Below are 17,448 nucleotides of genomic sequence, written 5' to 3'. Positions count from 1 at the left end.
ATTTACACAGGGTTGGTTTCCAACTCATGCATATATTCCAGAATGCCATGACACATCAGTAGGTGCTGCAATGTGATGTGGTTGTGATGACGCTCCATGCTGCCCAATGATGCACCATAAAATACCCAAAATGGTTAGTCTTAATGTGAAGTAAATACTAAGTTCATGGCTTGAAAATATTGAAGATTACTTCACTTGCTCTGCAGCTCCATTTATAAGAGTCCTTCAGTTCTTAAATATGATTTACATAGTGTAACTATCATAATATCAAGGGTATTCGTGATAGTTGCCATTTATTGAGCACTCACTCTATGCTAGGATCTGGTATTATTCATGTATCTTATCCATTTGATCTGCTTAAAAGCATGTAGTTATCTTTATTTTTTATTTTCAGATGAGGAATCTGAATCTTTCAAATATTAAGTAACTTAGTATGTGCTGGAATTTGTATATGAAAACCCACATTGGTTTGAATCTAAAGCTCATCCAAAGCACTAAGCTATGCTGCCCCCAAGATCTAGGTTATGTGCCTAGATCATATAAATGTTCACCCTATAAATTTCCAACTGGAAAAAGACTAAGCAATTTCCAATATAAACAGTCCACTTTCCCAAAAGTGAAACATTTCTGATGACTGATCTGCACAATGTGTTTTCATCTCAATAAGAAGAGTAAGAAAATGGAAAGTATTGCATATGTTAAATAGCTTGATTTAACCTCATTGTATACATATATCAAAACATCATGTCATATACTACAAATATGAAGTTACTTGTCAATCAAAAAAAAAAAAAAAGAAGAAAAGAGAAGAACAGGGCTAGAACAGAAACGAAGCCTATGAGAGCATAAAGGTGCAACAGTGTAGACCAACTGCATGAGCTCCAAACAAAGCCTCCAAAAGAATCTTTTGAAATCTTCGGGCAAGTCTCTCAATCTCTCTGAATCACAATTGCCTCATCCACCAGAACAGATAACAGTGCAGGCCCCTACTTCACTTTGGAATGGGCATGACACTTTTCTAGCCTTATTTCCCATACTTGGTCATACCCTCACATCAGGTCTTTATTCCATGTGAAAGATTTGCTGGGAAGGCCTTTGAGGGGCCTCTTCATCTTTCCACAGAGCTTTCCATTAAACAGAGGCAAAATTAAACCATGTCCCTTTTTTCCATGGCACTCTGAACCCTTCTTATCATGTGATCTATTAGAATTACTTATCTATGTATCTGGCCCACACCACTGAGCTCCTGGTGAACCTATACCTCCCCTTCATAAAATATAAAGCAGGTGGCTCACACAAAATACACTCTCAACAAATGTGGAATAGAAGGCATGATTCATGATTATTTCATTCTACTAAATGCATGATATTATTTGGACTACGCACTGTGATATACCATTAAAAATAAGTGATCTTTTAAAAAAAATTTCCAGAATTAGGACAGATGCACTGTGACTCACGTTATTATTATTATTATTATTATTTTGAGTCGGAGTCTTGCTCTATCACCCATGCTGGAGTACAGTGGCATGACCTTGGCTCACTGCAATCTCTGCCTCCCGGGTTCAAGGGAGTCTCCTGCCTCAGCCCACCCGAGTAGCTGGGACTACAGGCGCGCGCCATCACGCCCGGCTAATTTCCTTTGTATTTTTAGTAAAGATGGGGTTTTGCCATCTTGGCCAGGCTGCTCTCGAACTCCTGACCTCAGGTGATCCACCCGCCTCGGCTTCCCAAAGTGCTGGGATTACAGGCATGAGCCACTGCGCCTGGCCTGACCTACATTCTTAAAAGGGCTGTGTTACTGAAACGATCAGGAAAGAGATACATATCTCCAGGTGAAGGAAAATGAACAATGCTTTTTCTCTTCCTCAAGTCAAGAAAAATCCAGTTCTTTAGTTGACAGTACATCCAAGTTAGTCAAATTAAGTAGCTTCCTGTCTCCGCTTCATTTTATCTACTTGTCATGATTAAATATCCTACTAGGTTGTAAGTGGGCCCTCAACGCTGACCTTTTTATCTTGGGATTTGAGAGGCACAGTCTAGAGCACTACTCTTCACCTAAATGCCAGTATGCCACCAGTAGAAATTATCCTTTAGGCTAAATATTGTTCTTCCCAGAAACTCTCTTTTCAAGGATCAGTTTAAACCTAAATTCATCAGAGAGGAAAACAGCAGATTTCAGAGTCAGATGAAGAATTCATATCCTCCTGGCTTTGAACATTATCGGCTGTGGGATGGTGTAGGTAAAATTTTAAGTGCATAATTTGGCAATAATAAATCATCAATAAATATTAATGTTGATGAGGCCCCTGGGCCACATAAAGAAATAGGGAGTGAGGGGATTTGAAATTCTGGCCACTTCACAGAAATGGGTGGGGAAGGGCTCTTGATTGAGATAGAAGCCCATCCTACATGAAGCAATTCCTCATTAAGAGTTCTCTCGTCCTTTATCCTTTTTGGAAACATCAGGCAAAGCACTCTTGGTCTTAAAGTACTTTTACATCTAAATACGGAACTCTTCTATTTAATCCCTGTCTGTTGTAGATGTTAAGTATACAAAGAGGTTGTCAGAGTTTGAAACATCGGGACTTCTGTCAGGTACTAGCTCCGGAACTCCACTCCTGCTCGCCCTCAAAAACGGCTTGCAGCTAGAGGTTTAAGTTCCACTTCCTCTCCGCGAATCCTTACGCACGAGGGAGGCGGGGCGTGTGTCCTCCGCGCGTGGTTTTCGGGTAGCACCTTCTGGGGCGCCGCCTGCCTCCACCCACGGCCGGGCCTTGACGTCATGGGCTGCGGCCCCCTCCCGGCTGAGCCTATAAAGCGGCAGGTGCGCACCGCCCTACAGACGTTCGCACACCTGGGTGCCAGCGCCCCAGAGGTCCCGGGACAGCCCGAGGCGCCGCGCCCGCCGCCCCGAGCTCCCCAAGCCTTGGAGAGCGGCGCACACTCCCGGTCTCCACTCGCTCTTCCAACACCCGCTCGTTTTGGCGGCAGCTCGTGTCCCAGAGACCGAGTTGCCCCAGAGACCGAGACGCCGCCGCTCCGAAGGACCAATGAGAGCCCCGCTGCTACCGCCGGCGCCGGTGGTGCTGTCGCTCTTGATACTCGGCTCAGGTGAGGATTCACCGGCGCTGAACTGCTGGGCTCTCCTCCCATGGCAGGTTTTGCCTCTTGAGTTTGGCTCTTGCTTCTCTAAAAATCGCCCTTTAGCTCCCCCGACCCTGCGCCGCAGGAGGTGATCACTGTAGCTCCCTCCCTAGGAGGAAAAGTGAAGGGCAGATGTCTCAAATGTCCAGGACAAGGTGTCCCAGAGAATCGCTGTACTTTTTCTTTAGTTCAGCTGAGAAGACGGGAGAGATCATTTGAACCTAACCCTTCGTTTCACAGATTAAAAAGATTAAAAAGACCAAGATCTAGAGAGGTGAAGTGATTTCCGCAGATATTGGACCCAGCAGTGTTTGCTGCCTCCTGCCTAATTCTCCATCTCCTCTGTCTAGTGATTTCTTCTTTACCTTCCTAGAGGGACTTAGAGTGTCCCGGAGAGAGGTTAAAAGCACCACTCTGATGCTGTTTTATTGAGACCTAAGAAAAAGCAAGATAAAGCAGTAGCTTAACTCTGGGCCCCAAATCTTACTTAGTACTCAGTTTATTGTCTATGTAGTAATAATAATAATGATAATGAAAAATGACAATAATAATCGATATCATTAACCACTGTTTATATTATTTTAAAAGATTATCTTTTAAAAATATCTTTTAAAAATATGAACACATCTGAAGAAAATCTGATATTTGTATCTAAAACCTACCGAAATAGGCCAGGGTGGCATTCTAGCAAAAAGAGAAATGCATTTGGAATGTGAAGTGATGGGAATTTTTAGACATTACCCATCAAGTAATTGTATTAGATTAATTTGCCAATTTGGCGGGATTTTTTTGATGTGGAAATTAATGTGGATTATCTGTGGAAAAGAAAAACTTCAGAAAAGCACTTCTGTAATTGGGACAGCTGAATTTGCTTGCTGGCAAAAATGTAAAGTTTCTTTCTTAGAAATGACTCAATCACAAACAATAGCACATGTGCAATAACTGCTTTGATGTCAAAAGATAAACTTTTCTACCTAACACAGCTGACTCGAAAGGCACCCTACTTTACCTTTTCTTTTCTTCCCTTATTCCCTCCCCTGCAGGCCATTATGCTGCTGGATTGGACCTCAATGACACCTACTCTGGGAAGCGTGAACCATTTTCTGGGGACCACAGTGCTGATGGATTTGAGGTTACCTCAAGAAGTGAGATGTCTTCAGGAAGTGAGATTTCCCCTGTGAGTGAAATGCCTTCTAGTAGTGAACTGTCCTCGGGAGCCGACTATGACTACTCAGAAGAGTATGATAACGAACTACAAATACCTGGCTATATTGTCGATGATTCAGTCAGAGGTGAGTAGGGGATAAAGCAAAAATATGGCCTGTGAGATGTGGGTTTATATGAGCAAAGCTGCTTCAGAAGTAAAGCTGCTCCCCAGATTTTCTAGTGGCTTTATTGTATGTCTATCTGTTGGATAGCCCCTAGGTAAACTGAGACAAAAAGAACCATAATGTGGGCACATCCTATATGGCCAGAGTGATCATAAATGGTGTATGTCTCATTTTTAAACCTAATCTTCACAATGACTTTAAGTAGGAATTGTTATCCTCATTTTACAGATGTGATAACTGAAGCCGAAAAAGGTTTTGCTCTAGGTTCTACAGGTAACAAGCAGATGAGCTAGAATTAGAGCTCCAGTCTGTTTGAGTCTATGCAGAAGAGACACTAAGCTCTTTCCCCCTATGCTACATGACCCCCATTCTGAGAGACAAATTTAGACATTAACCATTCCTATCTACTTTGTATCTTAGCTTTTGTATCCCCTTCCCCCACACCACCCTTCCCCAGATAACTGCATTTTAACACAAATAAGAGGACAGAGGAAGTAATGGGACAGGAGGCATTAGACTTTAGCATATAAGTACTAGGTGATGAGAAACTGATGGAATAATAATAATAATGCCATCTGGAAATATTAAAGAAGGGTGAATATACTTAGATTTTGTATTGCTAAACTCACTCTTTAACCCCAAATCCCATTTGTTAGTTATATAACCCATGGTTTCTTTCACTTTCCTGTTATCTCATATTTTAAAAAGGCCCTTTGCTTGGAGTGAAAGTACCAAAGTAAGAGAGAAATATTGCATACTTTGGAGTTTGAAGGAAGAAGAAGTTAACAGTAAATAAGATCTAAATATCCTAAGAGCATCCACTACAGAGGCAGGGCAAGATGGTTTCAGAGCTCTTGAAGGCCTTTTCTGTCCTGACTTGAGTTTCCCTGGCTTCTCCCCCTCTTGTCTGGTTCTCAGAACTGGTGAAGGGACACCAAGTGGTACCAGAGGGACAGTGACTTGGGTGAGTGGGAAGTGAGAAAACCGTTAGCGAACACTCCACTTAATTCCCTTCCTTCTCAAAGTGTGCTTTTCTGTGAGGTGGGGAAGGGGTTCATTTGTGCTTATTTTTGAAGGCATGAGATTAGACCCATGAAGGTGTCTAGAAACTGTTCTCTTAAACATGTTTCAAGTTGTTAACACTTCAGAAGGCCAAGTAAATGATTAGTAGTACAAATGATGACTAGTGCTCAAAATTGCGATGCATTGTGAAATAGAGTGAAAATGTTGGCTGAACACCTTCCAAAGGCTAAGTTAAATGTCCATGATGTTAGTGCTTATCGCAACACTTCAGCATAGTGACTATTTTTTATTTGCCTCTGTCTGTAGTTTGTAATCTATCTGACAAAGTGAAGTTACGTTCATTCAAAATATTTCTTTTAAAGGACTTTTCTATCTTGTGCTTTTTTATCGTCAGAGAAAAGTTTCAATATAAAAATTGCATAACCACCTCTTAAACATTTGCTACTAATTTTACTTTTGTTAAATGTTATTATAATAATCTGCTAAAATACTCAGTATTTATTTTCCATTTCCTTAATCACAGATATTCTATCTTTGATACCCTAGTTGACCTTCACTATGTTTCTAATGTTTTGTATTGAATGGGTGCTGCATGACCATTATGACTAATGGTATTTTCTCTTTACTGAAATCTGTTTGCTAAATATTCACTTGGATAAACCTCTTCAGACATTAGTGTAACAAAATGCACAGCACTAACATGCAAAGCCCTTTCCTATCTTTAGTATGTGGGTAAACTACACCTTGCATAACTGCAAGACTGAACAAAAGTTTCTGTGGATCTGATAAGATAAATCTCTGAAGCACTGAATACAAATATTCCTGGGCTCCTGTTTTCAAATAGATTGACCACGAAAATGAGCTCCATGGAAATTATCAATTTGATTATAGTCTGTTGTAATCTGGGAATTGGAGCATTGTAACATAGAGTAACTCTAATTTATAATTCTCAATTTTTTCCACCTGCAAGTAGTACTCACTAATTCCCAACTATAATCATGAGTGGACACTACTTTCAGGTAGAAAAAACTGAAAATTATAAATTAGGGTTATTCAGTCCTCTCTAACTTTTATATTGTGTTAGGTAATGAGGCGCGCATGGCTGTTACCCCTGTGAGCGCTCACTGCTATGACATCTTTCTCTCATGTCTCTAAAATTATATTCAAGTTTGAGAGACTCTTGTCAATAAATCTTTTCTTTTTTAGTTGAACAGGTAGTTAAGCCCCCGAAAAACAAGACGGAAAGTGAAAATACTTCAGATAAACCCAAAAGAAAGAAAAAGGGAGGCAAAAATGGAAAAAATAGAAGAAACAGAAAGAAGAAAAATCCATGTAATGCAGAATTTCAAAATTTCTGCATTCACGGAGAATGCAAATATATAGAGCACCTGGAAGCAGTAACATGCAAGTAAGTTTTCCTAAAGCATATAGAATTCTGTATTTCTAGCACCATGTCTGAAACCCCTAACTGCAGGAAACCATTTATTTTTCCAGTGTATAAACCAAGGGTCAGTAAACTTTTTGTTAAAGCACCAGATAGTAAATATTATAGGCTTAGTGGGCCAAGATTGTTACATGTACTTAACGAATTAAAGTGTAACCATTTAAAAATGTAAAATTGGTGGGTGCAGTGGTTCACACCTGTATTCCCAGCACTTTGGGGGGCCGAGGTGGGCAGATCCCTTGAGCCCAAGAGTTTGAGACCAGCGTGGGCAACATGGGGTGAAACTCCATCTCTACAAAAAATACAAAAAAGTTTAGCTGAGTACAATGGTGACAGCCTGTAGTCCCAGTAGTCTGGGAGGCTGAGGTAGCAGAATTAATTGCTTGAGCTCAGGAGGTTGAGACTGCAGTGAGCCGTGATCGCACCACTACACTCCAGCCTGGGAGACAGAGCGAGGCCCTGTCTCCAAAACAAAGCAAAACAAAAATGTAAAGACTATTCTTAGCTTGCAGATTGTTTAACAAAACAAAAAAGCAGCAAATGGCCGGATTTGATCCATAGGCTGTAGTTTCCTGACCCCTGGTATAAACCATTATTTTTTGTGCATGCTCGTGCTTGCTCTCTCTCCCTCTCTCTCTCTTTCTTTCTATATATATATGTATGTGTGTGTGTGTGTGTGTATGCATTTTTAAAAAACTCCTTTAAAAAAGGACCTAAAGGTAATTTTTGCATAATCTTTCACGTTGTTTTAACCTCCTCCCCGCTTACCTCCCACAAGCAGCTAGCACATTAAATAATATTGGAATGTATCAACTGCATAACAAATCACTGAACTCATCAGTTGGTCATAAAAGAAACACAAAGAATGACAAGGCGTGTCTTCTTGAAATATCACACCCAAACTAATCTCAACTTGTTCTTATACTAATAGATCCTTAGTTAGAATGCATTCTGTGTCTCATTATTTAAAATACGAGTATATGGCATAACTTTTTTAATGTTGGAATTAAATGGTTCTTTATGATCTGGAAAGTAAGCTTAAAACACACCGCATGTTTTTGTGATTATAATTTTTAAATGTGAATTGTTTGCAGATGTCAGCAAGAATATTTCGGTGAACGGTGTGGGGAAAAGTCCATGAAAACTCACAGCATGATTGACAGTAGTTTATCAAAAATTGCATTAGCAGCCATAGCTGCCTTTATGTCTGCTGTGATCCTCACAGCTATTGCTGTTATTACAGTCCAGTAAGTATGACATAACTTACAAATTCTTAATAAAATAATGGGAGGTTAATTTTTTCAGTATTTCTCTCATACTCTACTCTGGTATTTTAGATGAATTATTATATTGTTGTCACTTGATCTTTGGTTTATATTTTTATATTTTATTGACAAATATCACAGAAAGTGGTCAATGTTTATGACTTGTGGCCACCATTGAAATTTAACATGTAAAGCCCTTTTATAGAAGATCTAGAAATTTTTTGAACTTAAGTAATTGAAGGTTTTATTTCATGTTATTTTTCTACTCATGGTTACTTTAGAATCTCAGAAAATATTTATATCTACTGTGAAATCCTATGCTTCATCAAGCCTCAGGAGCTAATTAAGACCTGTTTATAGGAGGTTCGTAGTATCAGACATACTGCTTTGATACTAAAAACGACAAAGAACTACAAATCATCAGCAGTAAAGAATAGATATGTTTTCTGCTCATATTAGAATGCAAAATTCTGAGTTAGGAATATTATAACATGGTACTAATTTACTTAGAGCTTATGCTTATTTTGTTACTATCAAATATGAGAACTCAATTATTAAAAATCAATTTCCATCATAAGACATGGCATAGCAAGCAAGGACAATTCTATTACTGTTTCACTACAGCGTATCTTCCCTGTGCTCATAATAACAGATCACACACTTCACTTCATGGCCAGTGAATGTTAGGACTAGACTGTCCCAGGTAGTAGGCACTGATGGGTGCATCAAAATGGCATTGTCTGTCAAACAGAAGTCACTGAATAAGGGAAGTTGGGGGAGGACATGAATGGCTCTGTGATGACTCATGTGCTGCTAGAGCTTGGGAAAAGCAAGGGACTCATTCTTCTAATTTTAGGTCTTGGTAAATAACTTTAACAGCTATCCACTTGTGTACATGATCTACCACGACTACCATTCAGGAAACAAGGGGTTATCTTCTGCCATTGTTTACAATTATTTTAAATTTAGATGAGATCATCATAACATGACACATAAAAATTGTTTCATCATGCATATCAAGTTTGATATGTAGCTTAAATTTATTTTGCACACCCTAGAATTTGTCCTGGTTTTTTAGTACCTCAAGCCAGATATGCAAAGGTGTTTAGGAGAGATAGTCTCAGACAAACCATTATTATTTTAAAGGATAGAACAAAACAATCGCTAGTTAAGGAAGATGTTTTGTAATAATTAAACTTGTAATTATTCGACTTGAAATATTTAATAATTTTTTGGGAAAGAATGGATAGATTTTGTTAATGTTAGCACTCTTAAAATTAAGCAGTGGCTTTTTTCCCCTTGTCTCCCATATTCTCCTTGTGTTTGAAACATAAAACGAACACTAAACCTAAGCAAAAGTTGCTGGGTTTGTTTTCATAATTGAGGTGAGTTTTCCCCTCAACTATTACAATAAAAGAAAACTTTTTATGATTTTAATGATAATGTTTTGTGGTGGGTTAAAGACCTCCTAACAACAGGGGGTTTTTATACAACAACAAGAAGTTTTTAAATAATTGAGTTTTTAAAGTGGAAAGTAGCAGTAAATTAAACTAGAAGGATATATTTTATACCTAGAAATAAATAAAGCTCAACTTGTTTTGTAAGCCTGTTTTAAAAATATTTAATCGTTTAATTTGTGCAAGTATAGAGTTCTCCTATGGCAAAACTATACCATCATCTTCTCCAATTGTGCATGGCAGCTGTACTAAGTTCTGCAAAAGCAAGACATATGGATGTGTTTCATAGCTTCTCAGAATTGGTATATCAAGACACATTTAAATATAAGCCCTCTGGAAATGGATTTATATAAAGTCAACATAAATACCCCCTTAGAAATTGGTAATATTTTATAGCCAGGTTTAGGTTTAGTGTCAAGTACAGTGATTGCTGGTCTATCACTACTCATGAAGTGGAACCCCCTCTACTCATAAAAACCCCAATCAAACATATAGATGAATAGAACTTTGATAACATTAGAATGCCTTGTTCTCTGAAGGCTTAGAAGACGATACGTCAGGAAATATGAAGGAGAAGCTGAGGAACGAAAGAAACTTCGACAAGAGAATGGAAATGTACATGCTATAGCATAACTGAAGATAAAATTACAGGTTTGAGTTTTAAAATATATCTTTAGATCATATCCTATAATTTTGAAAAATTTAACACTATATAATCTCAAGAAAAATATGGAATGTGTTCTTAATTATATATACACTATGAACAATGGCTATGTTAAAGTATTATTCTTTGAGTATAAGATGGAATTCAATATTGAGAATAGACTACGAGTTTAATAAGTATTATTAGGGATATAAATATGAGAGACACTGGTCCAGTTCTCAAGGAACTTATTGTTTAGTAGATAGGAAAAAAAATGTAAGAAACCAGAATACTAGGGATGTAAAATAAATGTCATGAGAAAGGAACCAATGGAGTATGAGAAGTTTCCAGTGAAAAACAAAGAATCCAGTGGAATTTATTTAGGGAGGAGGAAAAGATGTGTTCAGGGTGGCCTTGGAAGTGAACGTTGAAGGACTAGTGAGATTGGTTCAAGAAACTGTGAAGGGAAAGAAAGGGTTATGCTGAGAAATGGAATAGATAATTTTAGAAACTTGTGAAAAATGGCTTCATCTAAATGAGTGTTAGGGGAGATACAGTTGTGATGATAGGTTGAGCTCACATGGTGGAGAGCCACAGTTGGGGGTGCTTGCACTGATAATGTGAGGGCATGGAGACAGACAATAGGTTGAATGCTCTTTTTTTACAAAAGGAAGTAGAAAGGGAGGGGGATGTAAATTTGATAAGTTGGTGAAAACGTATATTTTATTTTCTTGTAAAGAGAGAGAACTGAGCATGTTGTAGGTATAAGGTAAAAAGGTGTGAAGAGGAATATTTCGTTGATAATGAAAGTGAGCAGCTAGGGAAGAAAACTCCCAGAGGAAGAGGGAGGCAAGGAAATCAAGAACACACTTAAAGTTTGTCAGAAGAAGGAACTTTATTTCCTTAAACATTCAAGAAAGATGATGTCATTTCAGTTATTGATTGTCTAACTTCAGTAGGTTTAAGAGTTACTTGAGGGCTGGGCACAGTGGCTCAGGCCTGTAATCCCAGCACTTTGGGAGGCTGAGGTGGGTGGATCACCTGAGGTCAGGAGTGCAAGACCAGCCTGGCCAACATGGTGAAACCTTTTCTATACTAAAAATACAAAAAATTAGCTGGGTGTGGTGGTGAATGCCTATAATCCCAGCTACTTGAGAGGCTGAGGCAGGAGAATTGCTTGAACTGCAAGGCAGAGGTTGCAGTAAGCCAAGATCGCGCCATTGCACTCCAACCTGGGCAACAAGAGCGAAACTCCATCTTAAAAAAAAAAAAAAAAAAAGAATTACTTGAGATGCTTGTTGAATATGCATATTGCTAAGCCCAACCCTAAATCTACTGAATCAGAATTCTATTTTTAATGTACACTCCAGATGGTTCTGATACTTGAACAACGCTATATTTAGCATTGGTTAAGTACAGATATTTTGTTTTTAGCCTATTGCAGAATTAGCTCAATAATTCATAAAATGGGTAATTATTCATACCAATGCTAAACTCGGTATTTATTGCATCAAAATTTTTAATGTATTGGCTTATTGTGGTAAAGCTAAGACCACCAGTGTGAATAAGGATGGATTTTTGGTTATTTGCCACTGAGATTTTTTAGCATAGATCCCAGAATTATTTTAGGAAAAAGAATATGCTGTGCTAGCACATAGTGGGTGCCTATTAACTGGTAGTTACTATTATTATGCCCTTGGTACTAATTTTCCTAAATTAACTGTATATCATAAATATGCTGAGACAGTTAATCTTTGATTTTAATTATGTCCACTGCATAGATTTGATTAGGAAAACTATTTCTCATGACTGCTGTTGCATTTTTATTAAGCAGAATTTGATGCAACAGATTTGAGCATATGCAGACTTCTACTGAAGTAGGTGTATAATCAAAGCAAGTGTGAAAGAGGAACTCAAGCCGAAGTAAGAGTTGTTCTCTGAAAAATCTTAGCATTTCTCAAACGATGTATTGGAAAACAACTGACAGAAATTCTGATTCCTGATTATGCTTTAAAGTTTCTTAAAGCTGTGCTGGAATTGAGCTTATCTGTAACATTTTGTTTTATTTTATTATTTTATTTTATTTTCTCACAGGATATCACATTGGAGTCACTGCCAAGTCATAGCCATAAATGATGAGTCGGTCCTCTTTCCAGTGGATCATAAGACAATGGACCCTTTTTGTTATGATGGTTTTAAACTTTCAATTGTCACTTTTTATGCTATTTCTGTATATAAAGGTGCACGAAGGTAAAAAGTATTTTTTCAAGTTGTAAATAATTTATTTAATATTTAATGGAAGTGTATTTATTTTACAGCTCATTAAACTTTTTTAACCAAACAGATTGAGAGTTTGAATATTAGTTTTGATATTGCAAGACTCCAGTGTATTTTTCTCCTAACAGTTGGTTGATCATTTAAAAAGGCTTTTCTCCCTCTTTTTACTGTCTTTATGTTGATTTTTTAAACTTATTTTTTATTAGATGACATTCTTCATGGGAGAATTATAATCTAGAGTCACATAGTTCTCCCACAAACATGAGTGTTTATAATAATAATCCCAAATTGGTCTTACTTATCCAATGTAGAACTTACACCAAGTGCTGTTAATTATAAAAGCATCTAGAATCAAGATAAGGTGCTACCTCTCTGTTACAGTGCACCTAGATTATTATAAAAGAAAAAGCAAACTCACTGCCCATCACTATGACCATCATAGACAATGAGAGAAAAATAAGTTTCAATATTACAAGAGTGACATTTTAAGAGAACTAGGAAGTATTTACATTTGAGACTTCTTTCCCTAATATCAAGACATGAATGTATGAGGTATCTAAAACGCACTCCTTCTTTCCCTCCTCTTGTTACTATTTTCTTACAGTATTGTATTTTAAACAAATGTGTGTGTATTGGTGGTGGATGCTCTTTCAAGAACGCTAAGGTTATGGGATGCCTCGCAGTTTGATGTCTGGCTGATGAACTAAGTTGCCTACTTACAAAACAAAACAACCTTTATGATATGTGTATGGGGGGATGGGGAATATTACCAGCAATCATCTCATGGAAGAGAAATTCATGAATGAAAGGTGGATTAAGCATCAACACCTTCATATGTCTCTGGCATATTATCCACCAGATCCTTGCCCAGTGATCATCTAACCAATGAGCTCCCAGCCTCAGCTATACCTTATCACTACTTGAAAAGTTTTAAATGTCTAAGCTCCTAGACTCCCCTCCCAGAGCCTCCCATTTCAATGGACTAGAGTGAGTTGTTGGTATTAACATTTTTAAAAGATCCCTAGATATTTCCTATATGCAACTAGTGTTGAGCCTCATCCTAGTTCACTAAATATTTATTGCAGGTGATTCAAGTATAGTGTAAGACAGAAAAGCTCTGCCTTCAAGACATTTACCACCTAGTTAGCAGGAGGTGGTATGTTTTCTCAATGCAGTGCAGTAAATAACTGGCTAAGATGTGTAGCAGGAATCCCTAGGGTAGCTCCCAGGAAGCTATCACCTAGCTCAGCCTGAATGAGTCAGGGAGGGCTGCCTGGAGAGATGCTACCTGAAACTTTTTTGAAGGATGAATAGGAGTTATGGAAACGAGATTGTTATAGGCATAAGCAAAATTACAAAATCACCAAACAATATGACCTGAAAGAGAAAATACAGAAAATCATTCAGTATCAACCTGTGAAGTCAAAAGAAGATCTAAGGAAGCTGGGTGGTGAGGGCAGGGTCACACTGTAGGCCATGGAAAGCAAGGGGAAATCAGGGTACAAACTTGATCAGATTTGCATTCCAGATAGATCATCAGACCACAGTGTTGGGGAGGGATTTTAGCCAAGCCAAAGGTCAGAAGATAGGCTTAGAAGCAATTGAGCTATTCCAGGTGGGATGTAAAGAACATCTGAAGCTAAGAAGGGAAACTCAACATAGATTTGAAGTTTTATAAAAACACAAAAACGTAGCAGGGGGCAATGAAGTGCACCTGTAGTCTTAGCTACTTGCCAGGCTGAGTCGGGAGGAAAGCTTGAGCCCAGGAGTTCGAGGCTGTAGTGTGTTATGATCACACCTGTGAATAGCTACTGCACTCCAGCCTGGGAAACATTGCAAGACCTCATATCTGAAAAAAGCAAAACAAACAAAAACAACAACAAAAAAGATTATTTATTATAAAAACAAAGCTGAAAGTAATGAGATAATGGAAGAAGAGAAGAAATCTGGGATCACTCTCAGATTCCTGGCTTCAATGGCTAGGTGGCTGGTGAAATGATTTAAAGTAAGGAATCCTTGAACTGGCTTGTTCTATATTTTAGAAGGGAAACATAGCTTTTCATTTATTTTTGACTGAAGAATGGCTCTTCTCTATTTTGTAAAGTCATCGTTTTAAATTTGTAACAGATTTACGAGGAAATAACTATCAGCCTGGCCAGTTAGTCAACTGAATCAACCCTGATCCTTACCTCACATGTGAGACTGAACATAGGGAAGAAAAAGAGAAGGCCTACAAGTGTGATAATGAATTCTGCTTTGGATCGGTGGAGTTTGAGGTGCTGGAAGGCATCCAGTAAGCAGTTAGATACACAAGAAGTTCATGGAGAGAAAAAAACTTGTAGATTGAGAGTTATCAAAATATATTTGGTAACAAAAGCCACGTAAGCGCTCAAGATTACCAAAGGAGGCTATAATAAGTCAGAAGAAATATGTGTGTTGACAATTTTTGCCAGTGGTCACCACTGTGAAGGTTCTAGGCTTGCTATCCCATATACTTTTCTAGCCCTTAAAAAAAAAGTTTGTGAAGTCATTACAGTGGAGTAGAAGGGAAAACACTATTACCTTAAAAATAATAATAAACCTCAAATTTATTGAGTAGTTTGGTATCCCATAGACTCTTCTAAGTGCTTTACAAGTGGTAACTCATCTATTTTTTTAGAGGCTAGATACATTTTATAAATAAGTAAAGTGAGGCTCAGAGAGATTAAGAAACTTGACCACGGTCACATAGCTAGTAAATGACAGTGTCAGGATCTCTGGCTACAGAGTTGGTCCACTTAGACTCCTCTCTCTACTCCTCCTATACACAAGGTGTTTGTTTTGGGTTTGGAGAATTCTATATGTATGTTAGTTTAGCATGATTTTGACTGCCATTCATTTATAAAATATTTAAATAGCTGGTTTATCTCTTTAAGACCCAAATAAGGTGGTATTGTATTTTATGTACCTGTGCTATAGCCACAAAATTTCCTCATCATCTCCTAAAATACAACTGAGCTCTTATTTATGTGCACACACAGAATAAAAAACAGAGACAATGATCTATCAACCAAATAAATATTGGAATTAAAGCTGGATACTGCTCATTAGCCACCCCACTTTCCGAAAAGGCTGTTTTTTAATTGGTTAGATATCATCTACATACGTGTGTTTTGCTTAAGTTAAAGGCAATTTATGAAATGCTGGTTAGGTTAGACTACAACATTCCTTCTTGGAGGCAAACTCAATTAATTCCAGGATGTGATAAATAACATTCAGTTTCTCATTTTCCCCTGTTCATGATCTCAGAAGCTAAAAGTCTGGAGTCAAAGTTAATTTTAGATGACTAGGCAGGATAAATGAGTGTGTATCAACAACCTTTGTTTTCTCTTCCCTGGGTATCTCCAGCACTGTGGCACTTTGGGAGAGGAGCATGCTATTATCATAGCCAGGTCCTCAAGAGATCCTCATTTTGTGAATTTATCTCAGAGAACAGCAAAATATTTTCCTTATTTGCCTGTATTGTGTCCAAGCTTAGGTGCTTATTTTGTATATGAAAAAACCTACTTAGTAGCTTAAGAATCATAAAATTCTGCCTAAGCCTATTTCAGCTGAACTAATTCTTTCTCCCAGATAACTTTATCCCCTCGTCTTTTTGCCCCCAGGCTAGGTAAAATTATCCTGTTATATACTCTCATAACACTTACTAACTTTAAATTCAATGATTATTTGTATAATTCTTTATTTAATATCTTATTCCCCGACTGGTCTATAAGCTCCCAAGAGCAGGGACTGTGTCTTTTTTACTGCTCAATAAATATATGTTGATTGAAGAAGGAATGATTAGAGGCCTTTCAATATCATTTATTTTTATAATTGTCATGACAGAAAGTGTTTTGCAACTGGGAGAAGTGTATGGGTTTGAAGTCCTACATAATGTGTTTACTCACTAGCAAAAACCCTTTTATGGGTTATAAAGTGACGGTAATAACTTCTCAATGGATGTAATTCCCACTTTATTTAAGAGTGTGTAAAAATTATACTCAAAATTTTCAGTTTTCATGGCCCTCACTTGGCTGTTCCTTTCAGGGGAAGTTTCTTTTGTTTGAAATTGCTTCTGATGTTAGATCCTCCTTCCTTCTTCATTTTTTTTCTTTGAAACAGTAGGACTTATTTCTCTTATCTAGTGATAATTTTGGTTCCTTTGTGTCCAAATCTCTCCCTATTCTTTCTTCCTTTATACCCTTCCTAGCCTCGGGTATCTTCTATTTTTACTTATTACTTCTATGAGATCAACTATTTTAAAGCTTCCACATATGAGTAAGAACATGTGGCAGTTAATTTTCTTGTCCTGGCTTATTTCATGTAACATAATATCCTCCAGTTTCATTCTTGTTGCTGTGAACGGCAGGATTTCATTCTTCTTCTTGGCTGAATAGTATTCCATTGTGTATATACACCACAGTTTTAAATCCATTCCTATGTTTTGGCCACTTGGGTTAATTCCATATCTTGGCTACTGTGAATAGTACTGCAATAAACATGCAATAAACACGGGGATGGAGATATCTCTTTGATATCCTGATTGCCTTTCCTTTGTATAAATGCCCAGTAGTAGGATTGCTGGATCACATGGTAGTTCTATTTGTAGTTTTCTAAGAGACATCCATACTGTTCTCCATACTAGTTTACCGTATGTTTATTAGTTCACTGTAGTTGTAGTTGACTGCTGTAGTTTACATTCCCACCGAGAGTGCATGAGTTCTCTTTTTTCCACATCCTTACCAGCATTTGCTATTTTTTGTCTTTTTTGATAATAGCCATTCTAACTGGAGTGAGATGATATTTCATTATAGTTTTTGTTTGCATTTCCCTGATGATT

At 37.7% G+C, this 17,448-nt stretch overlaps 1 protein-coding gene across 1 annotated transcript; it reads left to right on the top strand.

The window, feature by feature from the left end:
* The first annotated feature begins 2,843 nt into the window (after nucleotides 1-2,843).
* Nucleotides 2,844-12,651, top strand: AREG (amphiregulin). The gene is made up of 6 exons (XM_517224.8): nucleotides 2,844-3,114; nucleotides 4,191-4,439; nucleotides 6,708-6,909; nucleotides 8,040-8,192; nucleotides 10,207-10,318; nucleotides 12,405-12,651. The coding sequence occupies exons 1-5, from the start codon at nucleotides 3,054-3,056 to the stop codon at nucleotides 10,298-10,300; spliced, it is 759 nt and encodes a 252-aa protein (XP_517224.2). The 5' UTR covers nucleotides 2,844-3,053; the 3' UTR covers nucleotides 10,301-10,318; nucleotides 12,405-12,651.
* The last annotated feature ends 4,797 nt before the right edge of the window (nucleotides 12,652-17,448 follow it).

Source organism: Pan troglodytes, chromosome 3 (genome assembly GCF_028858775.2).
Source record: "Pan troglodytes isolate AG18354 chromosome 3, NHGRI_mPanTro3-v2.0_pri, whole genome shotgun sequence".
Taxonomy (NCBI): Eukaryota; Metazoa; Chordata; class Mammalia; order Primates; family Hominidae; genus Pan; species Pan troglodytes.
Note: the sequence above shows the minus strand (reverse complement) of the source record. Positions and strands in the feature narration are given on the sequence as shown.

Coding starts and splice junctions, on each gene's coding strand:
- AREG (XM_517224.8), top strand. CDS start 3,054: ATGAGAGCCCCGCTGCTACCGCCGGCGCCGGTGGTGCTGTCGCTCTTG. Junction 4,440..6,707: donor TGTCGATGATTCAGTCAGAG/GTGAGTAGGGGA, acceptor TTTCTTTTTTAG/TTGAACAGGTAGTTAAGCCC. Junction 6,910..8,039: donor CTGGAAGCAGTAACATGCAA/GTAAGTTTTCCT, acceptor AATTGTTTGCAG/ATGTCAGCAAGAATATTTCG.